The sequence below is a fragment of the Petromyzon marinus genome, unplaced genomic scaffold (assembly GCF_048934315.1).
Source record: "Petromyzon marinus isolate PM22_M1 ecotype Great Lakes invasive population unplaced genomic scaffold, UKy_Petmar_22M1.pri1.0 PM_Scaffold_11, whole genome shotgun sequence".
In the NCBI taxonomy this organism is placed as follows: Eukaryota; Metazoa; Chordata; class Hyperoartia; order Petromyzontiformes; family Petromyzontidae; genus Petromyzon; species Petromyzon marinus.
Window position 1 is genome coordinate 2932404 of NW_027423069.1, and position 24025 is coordinate 2956428.

General features: G+C 56.2%; 1 protein-coding gene across 1 annotated transcript in view; it reads right to left on the reverse strand.

The window, feature by feature from the left end:
• The window catches only part of LOC116937044 (condensin complex subunit 1-like), a 69997-nt gene that overhangs the window by 16296 nt on the left and 29676 nt on the right, over nt 1-24025 (reverse strand). The window contains exons 12-24 of the mRNA XM_076063391.1: nt 22315-22399; nt 20702-20835; nt 19065-19272; nt 18050-18134; nt 16827-17081; nt 15382-15668; nt 12316-12465; nt 11364-11463; nt 9129-9252; nt 7332-7487; nt 5974-6151; nt 3278-3372; nt 581-661 (exon numbers count right to left, since the gene is read on the reverse strand). Coding sequence (XP_075919506.1) covers nt 581-661; nt 3278-3372; nt 5974-6151; nt 7332-7487; nt 9129-9252; nt 11364-11463; nt 12316-12465; nt 15382-15668; nt 16827-17081; nt 18050-18134; nt 19065-19272; nt 20702-20835; nt 22315-22399 — 1938 coding nt within the window. The remainder of the gene's footprint in view (nt 1-580; nt 662-3277; nt 3373-5973; nt 6152-7331; nt 7488-9128; nt 9253-11363; nt 11464-12315; nt 12466-15381; nt 15669-16826; nt 17082-18049; nt 18135-19064; nt 19273-20701; nt 20836-22314; nt 22400-24025) is intronic.

Consider the following 24025-nt stretch of genomic DNA (forward strand, 5'->3'; position numbering starts at 1 on the left):
TCATGGTGTTGATGATGGTGGTGATGATGGTGATGGTGTTGATGATGGTGGTGATGATGGTGGTGATGATGGTAGTGATGGCGGTGATGGTGTTGATGATGGTGCTGATGGTAGTGATGGTGTTGATGATGGTGATGATGTTGTTGATGATGGTGATGACGTTGATGATGGTGTTGTTGATGGTGATGATGGTGATGGTGTTGATGATGGTGTTGATGATGGTGGTGTTGATGATGATGGTGATGATGGTGTTGTTGATGGTGTTGATGATGATGGTAGTGATGATGATGGTGGTGTTGATGATGGTATTGATGATGGTGATGATGATGGTGTTGATGATGGTGTTGATGATGATGGTCGTGATGATGGTGGTGTTGATGATGATGGTGATGATGATGGGGATGGTGTTGATGATGTTGTTGATGATGATGGTAGTGATGATGGTGGTGTTGATGATGATGGTGATGATGATGGTGATGGGGATGGTGTTGGTGGTGATGGTGTTGATGATGATGTTGATGATGGTGTTGACGATGATGATGTTGATGATGGTGTTGATGTTGTTGTTGTTGTCCATCACCTGGTGGTCCGGAAGCGATGGCAAAGCTTCTCCACCAAACTCTCCACCTGGCGGTCCTTCTGGATGTAGCTGAACAGCTGCCTGCACCATCACCACCATCACCACCATCACCACCACCATCACCACCACCATCACCACCATCACCACCACCATCACCACCACCACCACCATCACCACCACCACCACCACCATCACCACCACCATCACCACCACCATCACCACCACCATCACCACCACCACCATCACCACCATCACCACCATCACCACCACCATCACCACCACCATCACCATCACCACCATCACCACCACCACCACACTCACCACCACCATCACCACCACCATCACCATCACCACCATCACCACCACCATCACCACCACCACCACCACCATCACCACCACCACCACACTCACCACCACCATCACCACCACCATCAACACCACCATCACCATCACCACCATCACCACCACCACCACCACCATCACCACCACCACCACCACCACCACCACCACCACCATCACCACCACCATCACCACCACCATCACCACCACCATCACCACCACCACCACCACCACCACCATCACCACCACCATCACCACCACCATCACCACCACCACCACACTCACCACCACCATCACCACCACCATCACCATCACCACCATCACCACCACCATCACCACCACCACCACCACCACCATCACCACCACCACCACACTCACCACCACCATCACCACCACCATCACCACCACCATCACCATCACCACCATCACCACCACCACCACACTCACCACCACCATCACCACCACCATCACCACCACCATCACCACCACCATCACCACCATCACCACCACCATCACCACCACCATCACCACCACCACCACCATCACCACCACCATCACCACCACCACCACCATCACCACCACCATCACCACCACCATCACCACCACCATCACCACCATCACCACCATCACCACCACCATCACCACCACCATCACCATCATCACCACCACCACCATCACCACCATCACCACCATCACCACCACCACCACCACCATCACCACCACCATCACCACCATCACCACCATCACCACCATCACCACCACCATCACCACCACCATCACCACCACCATCATGCTCAACACCACCACCACCATCACCACCACCACCACCATCACCACCATCACGCTCAACACCACCACCATCAACCTCATGATCATCAACATCACCACCATCAACCTCATGATCATCATCACCATCAACTTCATGATCATCATCACCACCACCATCACCACCATCACCAAAACGCTCAACACCATCAACTTTATGATCATCAACATCACCACTATCAACATCACCACCACCACTCACCACCACGACACCACTCATCATCACCACCACCCTCAACAACCACTCACCACCACACTCAACACCGCCACTCACCACCGCCATCATCATCATCATCACCACCACACCACCATCACTACCACCACCACCATCACCACCACCATCACCACCATCACCACCACGCTCATCACCACCATCACCACCACCACCATCATCACCACCTCCACCACCACTACGCTCATCACCACCATCACCACCACCACCATTATTATTACACCAACTCATCATCATCATCACCACCATTACAAAGACAAAGATCCCCCGTATAGCCTTAACAGACTGTAGGGGCAAGTGCTGTTAGCGAGCAGCACCTATGAAGGCCGGAACGGCACACGAGGGGGTGAGTGGCCAGCACCACGCCCGGCCGCCTTTGTCTCCCCAGTGGCGATGTTCACGACGCACCGCTACACCAGCTACTCATTTGAGGCCCAGCCGACCTAGGGGAGGCCCAGGACCGGTTCAGATAATCGCCATCACTGTTGTCGTTGGCCGTGAGCGGGAATCGAACCCGGGTCGCCGGGTTCATAGCGCTAACCGCTGCACCACCGCTCCCCATCACCACCACCCCACTCACCATCACCACCACCACCACTACAACACCACCGCTCACCATCACAACCACCCCACTCACCACCACCACCACCACTACAACATCACCACTCCCCATCACAACCACCCCACTCACCACCACCACCACTACAACACCACCACCACCACCACTACATCACCGCTCCCCATCACCACCACCCCACTCACCATCACCACCACCACCACTACAACACCACCGCTCACCATCACCACCACCCCACTCACCACCACCACCACAACTACAACAACACCGCTCCCCATCACCACCACCCCACTCACCACCACCACCACTACAACACCACCGCTCCCCATCACTACAACATCATCGCTCCCCATCACCACCACCCCACTCACCACCACCACCAACCACCACTACAACACCACCACCACCACTACAACACCACTACTACAACAACACCACTCCCCATCACTACCACCCCACTCACCACCACCACCAACCCACTCACCACCAACCCACTCACCACCACCACCAACCCACTCACCACCAACCCACTCACCACCACCACCACGACCCCACCATTACCACCCCACCACCACCACTACAACACCACCACCACCACTACAACACCACCACCCAACTCACCACCATCACCACCCCACTACCACCCCACCACCACCACCACTACAACACCACCACCACTACCACCACCACCCCACTCACTACCAACACCACCACCACCGCTCACCGCATGACGGTGTGGAATGGTTCCTCTGCAATCCCCTCCTCTGGATCGGAGAGGCGGCTCACAATGTCTGGCAAGGCGTTGTACAGAGCGTTGTCCTGTAGCAGCAACAACAACAACAACATCATCACTATCAACATCATCATCTCTATCAACATCATCACTACATAGCCTGTCACAGCATTGTACTGTAGCAGCAACAACAACAACATCATCATCATCACCATCACTAACAACATCATCATCATCACACAGCCTAGCAGTGCGTTGTCCTGTAGCAGCAACAACATCATCACTATCAACATCATCACCATCACTATCAACATCATCATTACATAGCCTGTCAAAGCGTTGTCCTGTAGCAGCAACAACAACAACATCATCATCTCTATCAACATCATCATCATCACTATCAACAACATCACCATCACTATCAACATCATCACCATCACTATCAACATCATCATCATCACACAGCCTAGCAGTGCGTTGTCCTGTAGCAGCAACAACAACATCACCATCACTATCAACATCATCACTATCAACATCATCATCACACAGCCTGTCAAAGCGTTGTCCTGTAGCAGCAACAAAATCAACAACATCATCATCATCTCTATCAACATCATCATCACTATCAACATCATCACTACACAGCCTGTCAAAGCGTTGTCCTGTAGCAGCAACAACAACAACATCACCATCACTATCAACATCATCACTACATAGCCTGGCACAGCGTTGTACTGTATCAGCAACAACAACATCACCATCACTATCAACATCATCATCACACAGCCTGTCAAAGCGTTGTCCTGTAGCAGCAACAACATCATCACCATCTCTATCAACATCATCATCATCACTATCAACATCATCACCATCACTATCAACATCATCATTACACAGCCTGTCAAAGCGTTGTCCTGTAGCAGCAACAACAACATCATCATCACTATCAACATCATCATCATCATCACTATCAACATCATCATCATCATCACTATCAACATCATCATTACACAGCCTGTCACAGCATTGTCCTGTAGCAGCAACAACATCATCACTATCACTATCAACATCATCATCATCACTATCAACATCATCATCACTATCAACATCATCATTACACAGCCTAGCAGTGCGTTGTCCTGTAGCAGCAACAACAACATCATCACTATCACTATCAACACCACCATCATCACACAGCCTGTCAAAGCGTTGTCCTGTAGCAGTAGCAACAACAACAGTAGCAACAACAACAACATCATCATCATCACTATCAACATCATTATCACACAGCCTGTCAAAGCGTTGTCCTGTAGCAACAACAACAACATCATCATCACTATCAACATCATCATTACATAGCCTGTCAAAGCGTTGTACTGTAGCAACAACAACAACAACATCATCACCATCACTATCAACATCATCACTACATAGCCTGTCAAAGCGTTGTACTGTAGCAGCAACAACAACAACATCACCATCTCTATCAACATCATCACTACATAGCCTGTCAAAGCGTTGTACTGTAGCAGCAACAACAACAACATCACCATCACTATCAACATCATCACTACATAGCCCGTCAAAGCGTTGTCCTGTAGCAGCAACAACAACAACAACATCATCACTATCAACACCATCATCATCACCATCACCACCACCATCATCACCACCACCACCACCATCACCACCATCACCATCACCACCACCAGCACCACCACCACCACCATCACCACCATCATCACCACCACCAGGACCACCATCACCACCCCCACCATCACCACCATCACCACCACCCCCACCACCACTACCGTCACCGTCACCACCATCACCACCACCACCACCATCACCACCACCACCACCATCACCACCATCACCACCACCACCATCACCACCACCATCATCACCACCACCACCATCACCACCACCATCACCACCCCCACCACCACCACCACCACCATCACCACCACCATCACCACCACCACCACCATCACCACCACCATCACCACCATCACCATCACCACGACCACCATCACCACCACCACCACCACCATCACCACCACCATCACCACCACCAACACCACCATCACCACCACCACCACCACCCCCACCATCACCACCACCATCACCACCACCATCACCACCATCACCACCACCAACACCACCATCACCACCACCACCACCACCCCCACCATCACCACCACCATCACCACCACCACCACCACCATCACCACCACCATCACCACCACCAACACCACCACCACCACCCCCACCACCACCCCCACCATCACCACCACCATCACCACCACCATCACCACCATCACCACCACCACCATCACCATCACCCCCACCACCACCACCACCACCATCACCACCACCACCATCACCACCATCACCACCACCACCATCACCACCATCACTCCCACCACCACCATCACCACCACCACCATCACCACCATCACCACCACCATCACCACCACCATCACCACCACCATCACCCCCACCACCACCATCACCACCACCATCACCCCCACCACCCCCACCACCACCACCACCATCACCACCACCACCATCACCACCATCACCACCACCACCATCACCACCACCATCACCATCACCACCATCACCATCACCCCCACCATCACTACCACGACCACCACAACCCCCACCACCACCACCACCATCACCTTCTTTGCGAGCTCCGTGAAGAACGCTCTAGCTTGCGAGGCGATGGAGGGGTCCTTGTCGACGAGCAGAGCGGCTACGTTGGAGATGTGTCCCCGTACCTTCACCATGTCGCTCACCACGAGGTGAGCGAGCACTCGCAGGGAGCAAGACCTCACCACGGCGCAGTCGTCCTTCAGCCTAAGCAGACACGGGGGAGACACACGGACAGAGGCAGACAGAGACACAGTGAGACACAGACAGTGAGACACAGAGTGAGACACAGAGAGACACAGACACAGAGAGAGACAGTGAGACACAGAGAGACACAGAGTGAGAGACAGAGTGAGACACAGAGAGACAGACAGAGAGAGACACAGAGTGAGACACAGAGAGACACAGACAGAGACAGAGTGAGACACAGAGTGAGACAGAGTGAGACAGAGTGAGACACAGAGTGAGACACAGACAGAGAGAGAGAGTGAGACACAGAGTGAGACACAGACAGAGAGAGAGACAGAGACAGAGAGAGACACAGAGTGAGACACAGAGTGAGACACAGACAGAGACAGTGAGACACAGAGTGAGACACAGACAGAGACAGTGAGACACAGAGTGAGACACAGACAGAGAGAGAGACAGTGAGACACAGAGTGAGACACAGACAGAGAGAGACAGACAGAGAGAGACACAGAGTGAGACACAGACAGAGAGAGAGAAAGTGAGACACAGAGTGAGACACAGACAGAGAGAGACAGAGAGAGACACACAGTGAGACACAGAGTGAGACACAGACAGAGAGACAGTGAGACACAGAGAAAGACACAGACAGAGAGAGACAGACAGAGACAGACACACAGTGAGACACAGAGTGAGACACAGACAGATAGAGAGACAGTGAGACACAGAGTGAGACACAGACAGAGAGAGAGACAGACAGAGAGAGACAGAGACAGAGAGAGACACACAGTGAGACACAGAGTGAGACACAGACAGAGAGAGAGACAGTGAGACACAGAGAGAGACACAGAGTGAGACACAGACAGAGAGAGAGACAGTGAGACACAGAGTGAGACACAGACAGAGAGACGCAAACAGAGAGAGACAGACAGAGAGAGACAGAGAGAGACACAGACAGAGAGAGACAGACAGAGACAGACACACAGTGAGACACAGAGTGAGACACAGACAGAGAGAGAGAGACAGTGAGACACAGAGTGAGACACAGACAGAGAGACACAGACAGAGACAGACAGAGAGACACACAGAGAGAGTGATACAAAAATTGAGATGGATTCTCCTGGACTCCCCCCCCCCCATCTCCCCCCCCACCATCTCCCCCCCCACCATCTCCCCCCCCACCACCATCTCCCCCCCCCACCTGGCATAGAGGTGGGCGGTCCACGGCTCCAGCAGGTTGGGGAATCTGAACGCCAGGTCGCCCAGGGCCACCATCGTGTTGGCTCTGACGCCCGGCAGGGAACTTCTCTCCAGCACCGTGAACAGCAGCCGCAGGCGAGACTCACAGAGCTGGGGGCTAGGGTGGTGGGTGGGTGGTGGGTGGTGGGTGGGGTGGTGGGTGGTGTGGTGGGTGGTGTGGTGGGTGGGTGGTGTGGTGGGTGGGGTGGTGGGTGGGGTGGGGTGGTTGGTGGGGTGGTGGGTGGGGTGGTGGATGGGGTGGTGCAATCAAAAACGCCAGTCAACGATGGGTGGCCCAAACGTCTTCACCAACCCACCCACCAACCCACCCACCAACCCACCCACCCACCAACCCACCCACCCACCAACCCACCCACCCACCCACCAACCCACCACCCCAACCCACCCCCACCAACCCACCAACCCACCCACCCACCACCCACCCACCAACCCACCCACCAACCCACCCACCCACCCACCCACCCACCCCACCCACCCACCCACAACCACCCACCACCCACCCACCACCCACCCACCCACCCACCAACCCACCCAACCACGCACCACCAACCCACCAACACCACCAAACCCCACCACCACCACCAACCACCACCAACCACCAACCACCCACCACCACCACCCACCACCACCCACCACCCACCCACCCACCAACCAACCCACCAACCCACCAACCAACCCACCAACCCACCAACCCACCAACCAACCCACCAACCAACCAACCCACCAACCCACCAACCAACCCACCAACAAACCCACCCACCCACCAACCAACCCACCAACCAACCAACCCACCCACCAACCAACCAACCCACCAACCAACCAACCCACCAACCAACCCATCAACCAACCCACCAACCCACCAACCAACCAACCCACCAACCAACCCACCCACCAACCAACCCACCAACCAACCCACCAACCCACCAACCAACCCACCAACCAACCCACCAACCAACCCACCAACCCACCAACCAACCCACCAACCAACCCACCAACCAACCCACCAACCCACCAACCAACCCACCAACCAACCCACCAACCAACCCACCAACCAACCCACCAACCCACCCACCACCCCACCAACCAACCCACCAACCCACCAACCAACCCACTAACCCACCAACGAACCCACCAACCCACCAACCAACCCACCAACCTACCAACCAACCCACCAACCAACCCACCAACCAACCCACCAACCAACCCACCAACCAACCCACCAACCAACCCACCAACCCACCAACCAACCCACCAACCAACCCACCAACCAACCCACCAACCCACCAACCAACCCACCAACCCACCCACCAACCCACCAACCAACCCACCAACCAACCCACCAACCCACCAACCCACCAACCAACCCACCAACCCACCAACCAACCCACCAACCCACCCACCAACCCACCAACCAACCCACCAACCCACCAACCAACCCACCAACCAACCCACCAACCAACCCACCAACCAACCCACCCACCAACCCACCAACCCACCCACCAACCCACCAACCAACCCACCAACCCACCAACCAACCCACCAACCAACCCACCAACCAACCCACCAACCAACCCACCAACCAACCCACCAACCCACCCACCAACCCACCAACCAACCCACCAACCCACCAACCCACCCACCCACCAACCCACCCACCCACCAACCCACCCACCCACCAACCCACCCACCCACCACCAACCCACCCACCCACCCACCAACCCACCCACCACCCACCCACCTGAGGGTCATGAACTTGGCGAGGGAGAGCGTGGCTGCCGTGAGGAGAGCCGGCTCTCCGTAGCGCGACGGGTTGGTGCAGACGGCGTCCAGGAGTGGAACGAAAACGGCCAGTAAGTTCCCTTCTACACACACACAGAGAGAGAGAGACACGGGGGGGTGAGACACGGGGTGGGTGAGACACGGGGGAAGAGACATGGGGGGTGGGAGAGACACGGGGGGTGAGACACGGGGGGTGAGACACAGGGGGTGAGACACGGGGGGTGAGACACAGGGGGTGAGACACGGGGGGTGAGACACGGGGGGATGAGACACGGGGGGGAGATGGAGAGACACGGGGGGTGAGACACGGGGTGGGTGAGACACGGGAGGTAAGACACGTGGGGTGAGACACGGGGGGTGAGACACGGGGTGTGGGAGAGACACGGGGGGAGAGACGTGGGGGGTGAGACACAGAGAGAGAGACACGGGGGGTGAGACACGGGGGGTGAGACACGGGGGGTGAGATGGAGAGACACGGGGGGTGAGACACGGGGGGTGAGACATGGGGGGAGAGACACGGGGGGGTGAGATGGAGAGACACGGGGGGTGGGAGAGACACGGGGGGGAGAGACACGGGGGGGAGATGGAGAGACACGGGGGGTGAGACACGGGGGGTGAGACACGGGGGGAGAGACACGGGGGGTGAGACACGGGGGGTGAGACACGGGGGGTGAGACACGGGGGGTGAGACACGGGGGGGAGAGACACGGGGGGTGAGACACGGGGGGGGTGGGACACGGGGGGTGAGACACGGGGGGTGAGACACGGGGTGGGTGAGACACGGGGGGGAGAGACACGGGGGGTGAGACACGGGGGGTGAGACACGGGGGGGAGAGACACGGGGGGTGAGACACGGGGGGTGAGACACGGGGTGGGTGAGACACGGGGTGGGTGAGACACGGGGGGTGAGACACGGGGGGTGAGACACGGGGGGTGAGACACAGGGGGTGAGACACGGGGGGTGAGACACAGGGGGTGAGACACGGGGGGTGAGACACGGGGGGATGAGACACGGGGGGGAGATGGAGAGACACGGGGGGTGAGACACGGGGTGGGTGAGACACGGGAGGTAAGACACGTGGGGTGAGACACGGGGGGTGAGACACGGGGTGTGGGAGAGACACGGGGGGAGAGACATGGGGGGTGAGACACAGAGAGAGAGACACGGGGGGTGAGACACGGGGGGTGAGACACGGGGGGTGAGATGGAGAGACACGGGGGGTGAGACACGGGGGGTGAGACATGGGGGGAGAGACACGGGGGGGTGAGATGGAGAGACACGGGGGGTGGGAGAGACACGGGGGGGAGAGACACGGGGGGGAGATGGAGAGACACGGGGGGTGAGACACGGGGGGTGAGACACGGGGGGAGAGACACGGGGGGTGAGACACGGGGGGTGAGACACGGGGGGTGAGACACGGGGGGTGAGACACGGGGGGGAGAGACACGGGGGGTGAGACACGGGGGGGGTGGGACACGGGGGGTGAGACACGGGGGGTGAGACACGGGGTGGGTGAGACACGGGGGGGAGAGACACGGGGGGTGAGACACGGGGGGTGAGACACGGGGGGGAGAGACACGGGGGGTGAGACACGGGGGGTGAGACACGGGGTGGGTGAGACACGGGGTGGGTGAGACACGGGGGGTGAGACACGGGGGGTGAGACACGGGGGGTGAGACACGGGGTGGGTGAGACACGGGGGGTGAGACACGGGGGGTGAGACACGGGGGGTGAGACACGGGGTGGGTGAGACACGGGGGGTGAGACACGGGGGGTGAGACACGGGGGGTGAGACACGGGGGGTGAGACACGGGGGGGAGAGACACGGGGGGTGAGACACGGGGGGTGAGACACGGGGTGGGTGAGACACGGGGTGGGTGAGACACGGGGGGTGAGACACGGGGGGTGAGACACGGGGTGGGTGAGACACGGGGTGGGTGAGACACGGGGTGGGTGAGACACAGGGTGGGTGAGACACGGGGTGGGTGAGACACGGGGGGTGGGAGAGACACGGGGGGAGAGACACGGGGGGTGAGACACAGAGAGAGAGACACGGGGGGTGAGACACGGGGGGTGAGACACGGGGGTGAGACATGGGGGATGAGACACAGAGAGAGAGACACGGGGGGAGAGACACGGGGGGAGAGACACGGGGGGTGAGACACGGGTGGTGGTGGTGGGTAGAGTCCATACCTGCCAGAAGTTCGGTCTCACACACGTGCCGGATCAGCTCTCCTTCCACGTCCTCTGCAGAGGCCCCGCTGAGACCCAGATCATCCTCACCCATGCTCTCCTGGGATAAACACACGCACACAAAGATACACACACACACACACAGATACACACACAGATACACACACACAGATACACACACACACAGATACACACACACACACAGGCACACACACACACAGATACACACACACAGATGCACACACACACAGGTGCATACACACACACAGATGCACACACACACACCGATGCACACACGCAGATGCGCACACACAAACACACACACAGATGCACACACACACACAGACAGATGCACACACACACACTCACACACAGATACACACACACACACAGACACACACACACACACACAGACGCACACACACACACAGATGCACACACACACACAGATGCACACACACACAGATGCACACACACACAGACACAGATACACACACACACAGATGCACACACACACACAGATGCACACACACACACAGACACACACACACACAGATGCACACACAGATACACACACACAGATACACACAGATGCACACCCACACACACACACAGATGCACACACAGATGCACACACACACAGATGCACACACACACTCACACACAGATGCACACACACACACACACACAGATGCACACACACAGATACACACACACACACACAGATACACACACACACAGATACACACACACACAGATAAACACACACAGACAGATGCACACACACAGATGCACACACAGATGCACACACACACTCACAGATGCACACACACACTCACCCACACACACACAGATGCACACTCATACACACACACTCACACACACAGACACAACAACAACCGCCATGTGCCACTAAGTGGCGGTGACGTCACCCTGCCCTCTCCGCCCTCACCTTGCCACCCTGCTGCCGCTGGCTGTGTCTCCGGTTGGCCCCCTTGCGCAGGCTGGCGCTGACCTGCTGCTGATGCTGCTGCTGCTGCTGCTGATTCTTCTCAGCCTGCTCCTCGCACTGAACTCGACGTCGCACCAACTCCGTGCACACCTGCGTCGCCACCAGCATCATCGTCGTCAGCAGCAGACCGGCATCATCGTCAGCATCATCATCATCAGCGTCGTCATCATCAGCAGCAGCAGCAGACTAGCATCATCATCAGCGTCGTTGTCGTCAGCATCATCATGATCATCAGCCAGCAGCAGCAGCAGCAGCAGTCAAACATCATCATCGTCACCAGCAGCAGCATCATCAGCGTCGTCATCATCAGCAGCAGCAGCAGACTAGCATCATCATCAGCGTCGTTGTCATCAGCATCATCATGATCAGCAGCAGCAGCAGCAGTCAAGCATCATCATCATCGTCACCATCAGCATCATCAGCGTCGTTGTCGTCAGCATCATCATGATCATCAGCCAGCAGCAGTCAAGCATCATCATCGTCACCAGCAGCAGCATCGTCAGCAGCATCATCAGCAGCATGGACATCAACAGCATTGCCAACAGTGGCAGAGTAGCTCCATCAAAAGTACAATCATCTGTGTTGTCGTCAGCATCATCATCAGACTCGCATCATCATCGTCATCAGCATCGTCAACAGTAGCAGCAACAGTAGCAATGTAGCATCGTCAACAGTAGCAGCAATAGCAGCAGCAGGAGCAGAGTGGATGTGTGTGAGTGAGTGAATGAGTGCAGGGATGAATGATTGAGTGGGTGAGTAAATGAGTGTATGGATGAATGATTGAGTGGCGATGAATGAGTGAGTGGTTGGGTGAGTGGGTGAGTGAGTGTACGGGTGAATGAGTGAGTGAATGGATCAGTGAGTGAGTGTAGGGATGAATGAGTGGGTGGGTGAGTGAGTGGATGGATGAGTGGGTGGGTGAGTGGTTGGGTGAGTGTACGGGTGAATGAGTGAGTGGGTGAGTGAATGAGTGTATGGATGAATGAGTGAGTGGCGATGAATGAGTGAGTGGTTGGGTGAGTGGGTGAGTGAGTGTACGGGTGAATGAGTGAGTGAATGGATGAGTGAGCGAGTGTAGGGATGAATGAGTGGGTGGGTGAGTGAATGAGTGTAGGGGTGAATGAGTGAGTGGGTGAGTGAATGAGTGTACGGGTGAATGAGTAAGTGAGTGGGTGAGTGAATGAATGAGTGTAAGGGTGAATGAGTGAGTGGGTGAGTGAATGAGTGAGTGTAGGGATGAATGATTGAGTGGGTGAGTGAATGAGTGTACGGGTGAATGAGTGAGTGGGTGAGTGAATGAGTGAGTGTACGGGTGAATGAGTGAGTGGATGAGTGAATGAGTGTACGGGTGAATGAGTGAGTGGGTGAGTGAATGAGTGAGTGTACGGGTGAATGAGTGAGTGGGTGAGTGAATGAGTGTACGGGTGAATGAGTGAGTGGGTGAGTGAATGAGTGAGTGTACGGGTGAATGAGTGAGTGGGTGAGTGAATGAGTGAGTGTAGGGATGAATGAGTGAGTGGGTGAGTGAATGAGTGTATGGGTGAATGAGTGAGTGGGTGAGTGAATGAGTGAGTGTACGGGTGAATGAGTGAGTGGATGAGTGAATGAGTGTACGGGTGAATGAGTGAGTGGGTGAGTGAATGAGTGAGTGTAGGGATGAATGAGTGAGTGGGTGAGTGAATGAGTGTACGGGTGAATGAGTGAGTGGGTGAGTGAATGAATGAGTGTACGAGTGAATGAGTGAGTGGGTGAGTGAATGAGTGTACGGGTGAATGAGTGAGTGAATGAATGAATGAGTATACGGGTGAATGAGTGAGTCGATACGCGAATGAGCAAGTGCTTGAACGGGTGAGTGGGCAAACTGGCGAGCAGGCGGGTGCTGAGTGGGTGAGCGCTTTGAGGGGTGAGCGAGCGAGCGAGCGGGTGAGCGAGTGGGTGAGTGGCCAAGCGAGTGAGCGAGTGGGTGAGTGCTTAGAGGGATGAGTGGATGAGTGAGTGAGTGGGTGAGCGAGCGAGTGAGTGAGTGGGTGAGTGAGCGAGCGAGCGAGTGAGTGAGCGGGTGAGTGAGCGGGTGAGTGAGCGGGTGAGTGCTTAGAGGGATGAGTGGATGAGTGAGTGGGTGAGCGAGCAAGTGAGCGAGTGGGTGAGTGAGCGAGTGAGCGGGTGAGTGAGTGAGTGAGCGGGTGAGTGAGTGAGTGGATGAGTGAGTGAGTGAGCGGGTGAGTGAGCGAGTAGATGAGTGAGTGAGTGAGCGGGTGAGCGAGCGAGTGAGCGGGTGAGCGAGCCAGTGGGTGAGTGAGCGAGCAGGCGAGCTTATGGGTGAGTGAGCGAAAGAGCGAGCGAGCAAATCGTACCCCTTTTGGCGTCTTCTGGTCCAGCACCAGTGGAGAGACTAAAGGGCTCTAAGAAAAGCCGTCTCGGGTGTGGACCAATCAAATTCAAGGACGGTGCCATCATCATTATCAGAGTTGTCTCTATTTTTGTTTGCATTTCGACTGCCAAGCGTTGCGCTCATTGCAGACATTGACGCCTTGAATAAAGGCGTCAGTTTTTTTGTGTGCCAGTTAAAAGGGTAAAAACCTTATTACTATATCTTGTTACTGGCAAAGGAGAGGTCTGATAATGTAAACGCTCACCCCGAGCCCTCAATAACTCTGACGGTGCGCTGTTATTTGAGTTGTACGCCTTTTGGCGTCTTCTGGTCCAACACCAGTGGAGAGACTAAAGGAGCTCTAAAGAAAAGCCGTCTCGGGTGTGGACCAATCAAATTCAAGGACGGTGCCATCATCATTATCAGAGTTGTCTCTATTTTTGTTTGCATTTCGACTGCCAAGCGTTGCGCTCATTGCAGACATTGACGCCTTGAATAAAGGCGTCAGTTTTTTTGTGTGCCAGTTAAAACGGGGTAAAAACCTATTCCTGAATCCGCCCGTGAGCGAGCGTTCGGAGGGGCGAGCGGGCGGGAGGGCGAGCGAGGCGGGAGGGGCGAGCGAGGCCGGGACTCACCGGCCCATCCAGGTGGACGAGCTGGCGGAGTGCCACCTCTCCTGCGAGCCACAGCAGGTGCACCAGCGCCACGGTGGGAACGCAAGCGGAGGCAGCTGCTGCTGCTGATGATGTTGCAGCTGCTGCTGCTGCTGCTACAGTAGGTGCTGCTGCTGCTGCTGATGTTGCAGCTGCTGCTGCTGCTGCTACAGTAGGTGCTGCTGCTGCTGATGTTGTTGCTGCTGCTGCTGATGTTGCAGCTGCTGCTGCTGCTACAGTAGGTGCTGCTTCTGCAACAATACTGGAATCTGAAGCGGAAAATAAAACACAACACAGGGTGACAGGGTTGTGTGTGTGTGTGTGTTGAAGTTCTTTGGCACACCGTATGCCACCCACCCACCACTCACCCACCAACTCACCAACTCACCCACTCACCCATTCACTCACCAACTCACCCACCCACCACTCACCCACTCACTCACCAACTCACCAACTCAACCACCCACCCACCAACTCACCCACCCACCACTCACCTACCCACGACTAACCACTCACCCACCCACTCACAACTCACCCACCACCCACCCACCCACACACCCACCCACCCACACACCCACCCACCAACTCACCCACCCACTCATCCACTCACTCACTCAGCCACCCACCAACTCACCCACCCACTCACTCACCCATCCTCTCACCCACCCACTCACCCACCCACCCACCAACTCAACCACCCACCAAGTAACCCACCCACCAACTCACCCACCCACCCACTCACCCACCCACCAACTCACCCACCCACCAACTCACCCACCCACCAACTCACCCACCCACCAACTCACCCACCCACCAACTCACCCACCCACCCACTCACACACCCACCCACTCACTCAGCCACCCACCCACTCACCAACTCACCCACCCACCAACTCACCCACCCACCAACTCACCCACTCACCACTCACACACCCACTACTAACCACTCACCCACCCACTCACCCACCCACCCACACACCCACCCACCCACACACCCACTCATCCACCCACCAACTCACCCACCAACTCACCCACCCACTCACTCAGCCATCCACCAACTCACCCACCCACTCACTCACCCACCCATCCACTCACTGACTCAGCCACCCACCAACTCACCCACCCACCAACTCACCCACCCACCCACCAACTCACCCACCCACCCACCCACCAACTCACCCACCCACCCACTCACCCACCAACTCACCCACCCACCCACCCACCAACTCACTCACCCACCCACCCACTCACCCACCCACCCACTCACCCACCCACCCACTCACTCACCCACTCAGCCATCCACCAACTCACCCACCCACTCACCCACCCACCCACCAACTCACTCACCCACCCACCAACTCACTCACCCACCCACCAACTCACCCACCAACCCACCCATTAAACACCGCAACTCCCCGCCCACTCACCACCACCTCCACCACCACCGCCTTCAGGATCCTTGCAACCACCGCCACCACCACCACCCTCCTCCCCCTCCTCCTCCCCCTGGTTGTGGCCGGGGTGGAGGTTGTGGCCGGCGGGGTCTGCCAGGGACAGCACCGAGAGGGTGGCCCCCCTCAGCACTGCCTCACCCGTGACCTCCGGCTGCTCCGAGAGGGAGTAGATCACAGACAGCGCCTCAGTGGCGAAGGGCAACCAGCCGGGAGAGGCCTGGCAGATGCCTGCGGAGAGTTGGGGGGTGGGTGGGTGGGGAGAGTGGGGAGAGAGAGTGGGGGGAGTGGGGGGAGAGAGAGTGGGGGGAGAGAGAGTGGGGGGGAGTGGAGAGGGGAGAGAGTGGGGAGAGAGAGGGGGGGAGAGGGGGGGGGAGTGAGAGTGGGTAGGTGGATGAGTGAGCAGGTAGGTGAGTTAGTGGTGAGCGTGCTAGTGGTGAGTGGTGAGCGTGGTGAGTGGTGAGTGGTGAGCATGCTAGTGGTGAGCGTGCGAGTGGTGAGTGGTGAGCGTGCTAGTGGTGAGTGGTGAGCGTGCCAGTGGTGAGTGGTGAGCGTGCTAGTGGTGAGTGCTGAGCGTGCCAGTGGTGAGTGGTGAGCGTGCCAGTGGTGAGCGTGCTAGTGGTGAGTGGTGAGTGGTGAGCGTGCGAGTGGTGAGTGGCGAGTGGTGAGCGTGCGAGTGGTGAGTGGTGAGCGTGCGAGTGGTGAGTCGTGAGCGTGCGAGTGGTGAGTGGCGAGCGTGCGAGTGGTGAGTGGTGAGCGTGCTAGTGGTGAGCGTGCGAGTGGTGAGTGGTGAGCGTGCTAGTGGTGAGTGGTGAGTGTGCTAGTGGTGAGTGGTGAGCGTGCTAGTGTTGAGTGGTGAGTGGTGAGTGGCGAGTGGTGAGCGATGTACCGGTGAGCAGTGAGTGGTGAGTGGTGAGTGTGCTAGTGGTGAGTGGTGAGTGTTGAGTGGTGAGCGTGCGAGTGGTGAGTGGTGAGTGGTGAGCGGTGAGCGATGTACCGGTGAGCAGTGAGTGGTGAGTGGTGAGTGTGCTAGTGGTGAGTGGTGAGTGTTGAGTGGTGAGTGGTGAGCGTGCGAGTGGTGAGTGGTGAGCGGTGAGCGATGTACCGGTGAGCAGTGAGCAGTGAGTGGTGAGTGTGCTAGTGGTGAGTGGTGAGTGTTGAGTGGTGAGCGTGCGAGTGGTGAGTGGTGAGCGATGTACCGGTGAGCAGTGCGTGCTGTAGCCGGGTGAACACGGTGTGGCCGTGAGGGAGGCGGAACGACTTCACATCGGCCCCTCCCCTCGCCTGAGGGACGGCAACAATGTGATGGGTAACCACTCACTCACTCACCTACACACTCACTCACCTACTCACTCACTCACCTACTCACTCACTCACCTACTCACTCACTCACTCACCACTCACTCACTCACTCACCTACTCACTCACTCGCTCACTCACCCACTCACTCACCTACACACTCACTCACCTACTCACTCACTCACCTACTCACTCACTCACTCACCACTCACTCACTCACTCACCTACTCACTCACTCGCTCACTCACCCACTCACTCACCTACACACTCACTCACCCACTCACTCACCACTCACTCACTCACTCACCCACTCACTCACTCACCTACACACTCACTCACTCACCCAGTCACTCACTCACTCACCCACTCACCTACACACTCACTCACCACTCACTCACTCACTCACCCACTCACTCACTCACCACTCACTCACTCACTCACCCACTCACCTACACACTCACTCACTCACTCACCTACTCACTCACTCACTCACCCAGTCACTCACTCACTCACCCACTCACCTACACACTCACTCACTCAGCCACTCACTCACTCACCCACTCACTCACTCACCACTCACTCACTCACTCACCACTCACTCACTCACTCACCCAGTCACTCACTCACTCACCCACTCACCTACACACTCACTCACTCACCTACTCACTCACTCACCCAGTCACTCACTCACTCACCCAGTCACTCACCTACACACTCACTCACTCAGCCACTCACTCACTCAGCCACTCACTCACTCAGCCACTCACTCACTCACTCATCCACTCACTCACCCACTCACTCACCCATTCACTCACTCACCCACTCACTCACCCACTCACTCACTCACTCTCTCACTCACCCACTCTCTCACTCACTCGCCCACTCACTCACCCACTCACTCCCAGAGCTAGGCACCTTGTGAGGGCGTGCTAGGGCAGAGAGGGCACTGCAGACTCCCAGAGCCAGCTCGTAGTCCATGGGGTGAGATTTCTTCTTAACCTCCTTCCCCACCTCCTTCACCCCCCTCTCCTCCTCCTCCTCCTGCTCCACCTCCTCCACCTCGTCACCCAGGCCGAGAGTCACGAGGGCGTCCAGGTTACTCCCCACGATGTCCGGGTCGGCGCTGCGGTCGATGGCAGAGAGAGAGAGAGGTGGTGGTGGTGGTGGGGGGGGGGGAGTGAGATTGGGACACGGTGGGTGGGTGAGCGAGTGAGTGTATGAGTGGGTGAGTGAGTGGGTGGGCGGGTGGTCGGGTGAGCGGGTGGGTGAGTGGGTGGGTGGGTGAGCGAGTGAGTGTATGAGTGGGTGAGTGAGTGGGTGGGCGGGTGGTCGGGTGAGCGGGTGGGTGAGTGGGTGGGTGGGTGAGCGAGTGAGTGTATGAGTGGGTGAGTGAGTGGGTGGGCGGGTGGGTGAGCGAGTGAGTGTATGAGTGGGTGAGTGAGTGGGTGGGCGGGTGGTCGGGTGAGCGGGTGGGTGAGTGGGTGGGTGGGTGAGCGAGCGAGTGAGTGTATGAGTGGGTGAGTGAGTGGGTGGGCGGGTGGGTGAGTGAGTGCGTGAGTGAGTGGGCAGGTGGTTGGGTGAATGGGTGGTTGGGTGAGTGGGTGGGTGGGTGAGTGAGTGGGTGGGCAGGTGGTCGGGTGAGCGGGTGGGTGAGTGGGTGGGCGGACGGGCGGTTGGGTGAGTGGGTGAGTCAGTAGGTGAGTGAATGGGTGGGTGGATGAGTGAATGAGCGGGTGGGTGGGTGAGTGAGTGAGTGCGTGAGCGGGTGGGTGAGTGAGTAGATGAGTGAGTGGATGAGTGAGTGGGTGGATGAGTGAGTGAGCGAGTGAGCGAGCGAGTGAATAAGTGAGTGAGCGGGTGAGTGAGTGCGTGTGCGGGTACGTGAGTCAGTGAGTGTGCAGTTGAGTGAGTGAGCGGGTGAGTGAGTGAGTGAGCGAGTGAATAAGTGAATGAGTGAGTGAGTGAGCGGGTGAGTGAGAGGGTGAGTGTGCGAGTGAGTGTGCGGGTGAGTGTGCGAGTGAGTGTGCGGGTGAGTGAATAAGTGAGTGAGTGAGCGGGTGAGTGAGCGAGTGAGTGTGCGGGTGAGTGAGCGAACGAGTGAGCGAGTGAGTGAGTGAGCGAGTGAGTGAGCGAGTGAGCATGCGAGTGAGCGTGCGGGTGAGTGTGCGAGTGAGTGAGCGGGTGAGTGTGCGAGTGAGTGAGCGAGTGAGTGTGCGGGTGAGTGAATAAGTGAGTGAGTGAGCGGGTGAGTGAGCGAGTGTGCGGGTAAGTGAGCGAACGAGTGAGTGAGTGAGTGAGTGAGCGAGTGAGTGAGCGAGTGAGCATGCGAGTGAGCGTGCGGGTGAGTGTGCGAGTGAGTGAGCGGGTGAGTGAGCGAGTGAGTGAGCGAGTGAGCTTGCGTGCGGGCGAGTGAATGAGCATGCGTGCGGATGAGTGTGCGAGTGAGTGAGCGAGTGAGTGAGCGAGTGAGCGTGCGGGTGAGCGTGCGAGCGAGTGAGCGAGTGAGCTTGCGTGCGGGCGAGTGAATGAGCGAGCGTGCGTTCGAGGCCCACCTTGCGATCATGGCGATGATGGTGAGAGCGGCACGGCGTTCCTGTCTGGATGCGGGGACGCGGAGTGACAGTCGCTCCCACAGCACCTGGGAGGTGGAGTCCGGCAGCTCACCAGCTGCACAGAAGCGGCCAACCTGGGGTGGTAGGAAGCAGACAACACCCCGAGTCTCTGTTACACCCCGAGTCTCTGCTACACCCCGAGTCTCTGCTACACCCCGAGTCTCTGCTACACCCTGAGTCTCTGCTACACCCCGAGTATCTACTACACCCTGAGTCTCTACTACACCCTGAGTCTCTACTACACCCTGAGTCTCTACTGCTCCCTGAGTCTCTACTACACCCTGAGTCTCTGCTACACCCTGAGTCTCTACTACACCCTGAGTCTCTGCTACACCCTGAGCCTCTGTTACACCATGAGTCTCTACTACACCCTGAGTGTCTGCTACACCCCGAGTCTCTACTGCACCCTGAGTCTCTACTACACCCCGAGTCTCTGCTACACGTTGAGTATCTGTTACACCCTGAGTCTCTGTTACACACTGAGTCTCTGTTACACCCTGAGTCTCTACTACACGCTGAGTCTCTACTACACTCTGAGTCTCTACTACACCCTGAGTCTCTACTACACCCTGAGTCTCTGCTACACTCTGAGTCTCTACTACACCCTGAGTATCTGTTACACCCCGAGTCTCTACTACACCCTGAGTCTCTGCTACACCCTGAGTCTCTACTACACCCTGAGTCTCTACTACACCCTGAGTCTCTGCTACACCCCGAGTCTCTGCTACACCCCGAGTCTCTACTACACCCTGAGTCTCTGCTACACCACGAGTCTCTGCTACACCACGAGTCTCTGCTACACGTTGAGTCTCTGCTACACCCTGAGGCTACTACTAGACCCTGAGTCTCTACTACACCCTGAGTCTCTGCTACACCCTGTGTCTCTACTACACCCTGAGTCTCTGTTAAACCCTGAGTCTACTACACCCTGAGTCTCTACTACACCCTGAGTCTCTACTACACCCTGAGTCTCTGCTACACCCTGAGTCTCTACTACACCCTGAGTCTCTGCTACACCCTGAGTCTCTGCTACACCCTGAGTCTCTACTACACCCTGAGTCTCTGCTACACCCTGAGTCTCTGCTACACCCTGAGTCTCTACTAGACCCCGAGTCTCTACTACACCCTGAGTCTCTACTACACCCTGAGTCTCTACTACACCCTGAGTCTCTACTACACCATGAGTCTCTACTACACCCTGAGTGTCTGCTACACCCTGAGTCTCTACTACACCCTGAGTCTCTGCTACACCCTGAGTCTCTGCTACACCCTGAGTCTCTACTAGACCCCGAGTCTCTACTACACCCTGAGTCTCTACTACACCCTGAGTCTCTACTACACCCCGAGTCTCTACTACACCCTGAGTCTCTACTACACCATGAGTCTCTACTACACCCCAAGTGTCTGCTACACCCCGAGTCTCTACTACCCCCTGAGTCTCTACTACACCCTGAGTCTCTGTTACACCCTGAGTCTCTACTACACCCTGAGTCTCTACTACACCCTGAGTCTCTGTTACACCCTGAGTCTCTGCTACACCCCGAGTCTCTTACCATCTCCTCGAGGCATTTCACCTCCTCCATGTTGGCATCGTACAACAGGAAAGACAGATTGTCCACCAACGCCACAGCCTTGGCTCTGCGCGGACAGAGACACAGACAGAGACAGACAGAGACACACACAGATAGAGACAGAGACACACACAGATAGAGACAGAGACACACAGATAGAGACAGACAGAGACACAGACAGATAGAGACAGAGACACACACAAATAGAGACACAGACAGATAGAGACACAGACAGAGACAGAGACACACACAGACAGATAGAGACACACACAGATAGAGACAGAGACACAGACAGAGACAGACAGAGACACACACAGATAGAGACAGAGACACACACAGATAGAGACAGAGACACACAGATAGAGACAGACAGAGACACAGACAGATAGAGACAGAGACACACACAGATAGAGACACAGACAGATAGAGACACAGACAGAGACAGAGACACACACAGACAGATAGAGACACACACAGATAGAGACAGAGACACAGACAGAGACAGACAGAGACACACACAGATAGAGACAGAGACACACACAGATAGAGACAGACAGAGACACAGACAGATAGAGACAGAGACACACACAGATAGAGACAGAGACAGACGGAGACACAGACAGAGACAGACAGACACAGACAGAGACGCAGAGACAGACAGAGATACAGACAGAGACACAGACAGAGACACAGACAGAGACAGACAGAGACACAGAGACACAGACAGAGACAGACAGACACAAACAGACATAGACACAGACAGAGACACAGACAGAGAGAGACAGAGACACAGACAGAGACACAGACAGGAGATACAGAGACACAGACAGAGAGACAAACAGAGACACAGACAGAGAGACACAGAGACACAGACAGAGACACAGACAGAGAGAGACACAGACAGACAGAGAAACAGACAGGAGATACAGAGACACAGACAGAGAGACAGACAGAGACACAGACAGAGAGACACAGAGACACAGACAGAGACACAGACAGAGAGAGACACAGACAGACAGAGAAAAAGACAGGAGATACAGAGACACAGACAGAGAGACAGACAGAGAGAGACACAGACAGAGAAACAGACAGAGAGAGACAGAGACACAGATAGAGACAGACAGAGACATAGACAGAGAAACAGACAGAGACACAGACAGAGACACAGACAGAGACACAGAGACATAGACAGACAGAGACACAGACCGAGACAGAAAGAGACACAGAGACAGACAGAGACACACACAGAGACAGACAGAGACACAGACAGAGAGAGAAAGAAACACAGACATAGACAGACAGAGACACAGACAGAGACACAGATAGAGAGAGACAGAGACAGACAGAGACACACAGAGACACAGACAGATAGAGACAGAGACACAGACAGACAGAGACACAGACAGAGACACAGACAGAGACACAGACAGGAGAGACAGAGACACAGACAGAGACACAGACAGAGACACAGACAGGAGAGACAGAGACACAGACAGAGACACAGACAGAGACACAGACAGGAGAGACAGAGACACAGACAAAGACACAGACAGAGACACAGACAGAGACACAGACAGAGACACAGACAGAGACACAGAGAGGAGAGGCAGAGACACAGACAGAGACACAGACAGAGACACAGACAGAGACACAGACACAGACACAGACAGGAGAGACAGAGACACAGACAGGA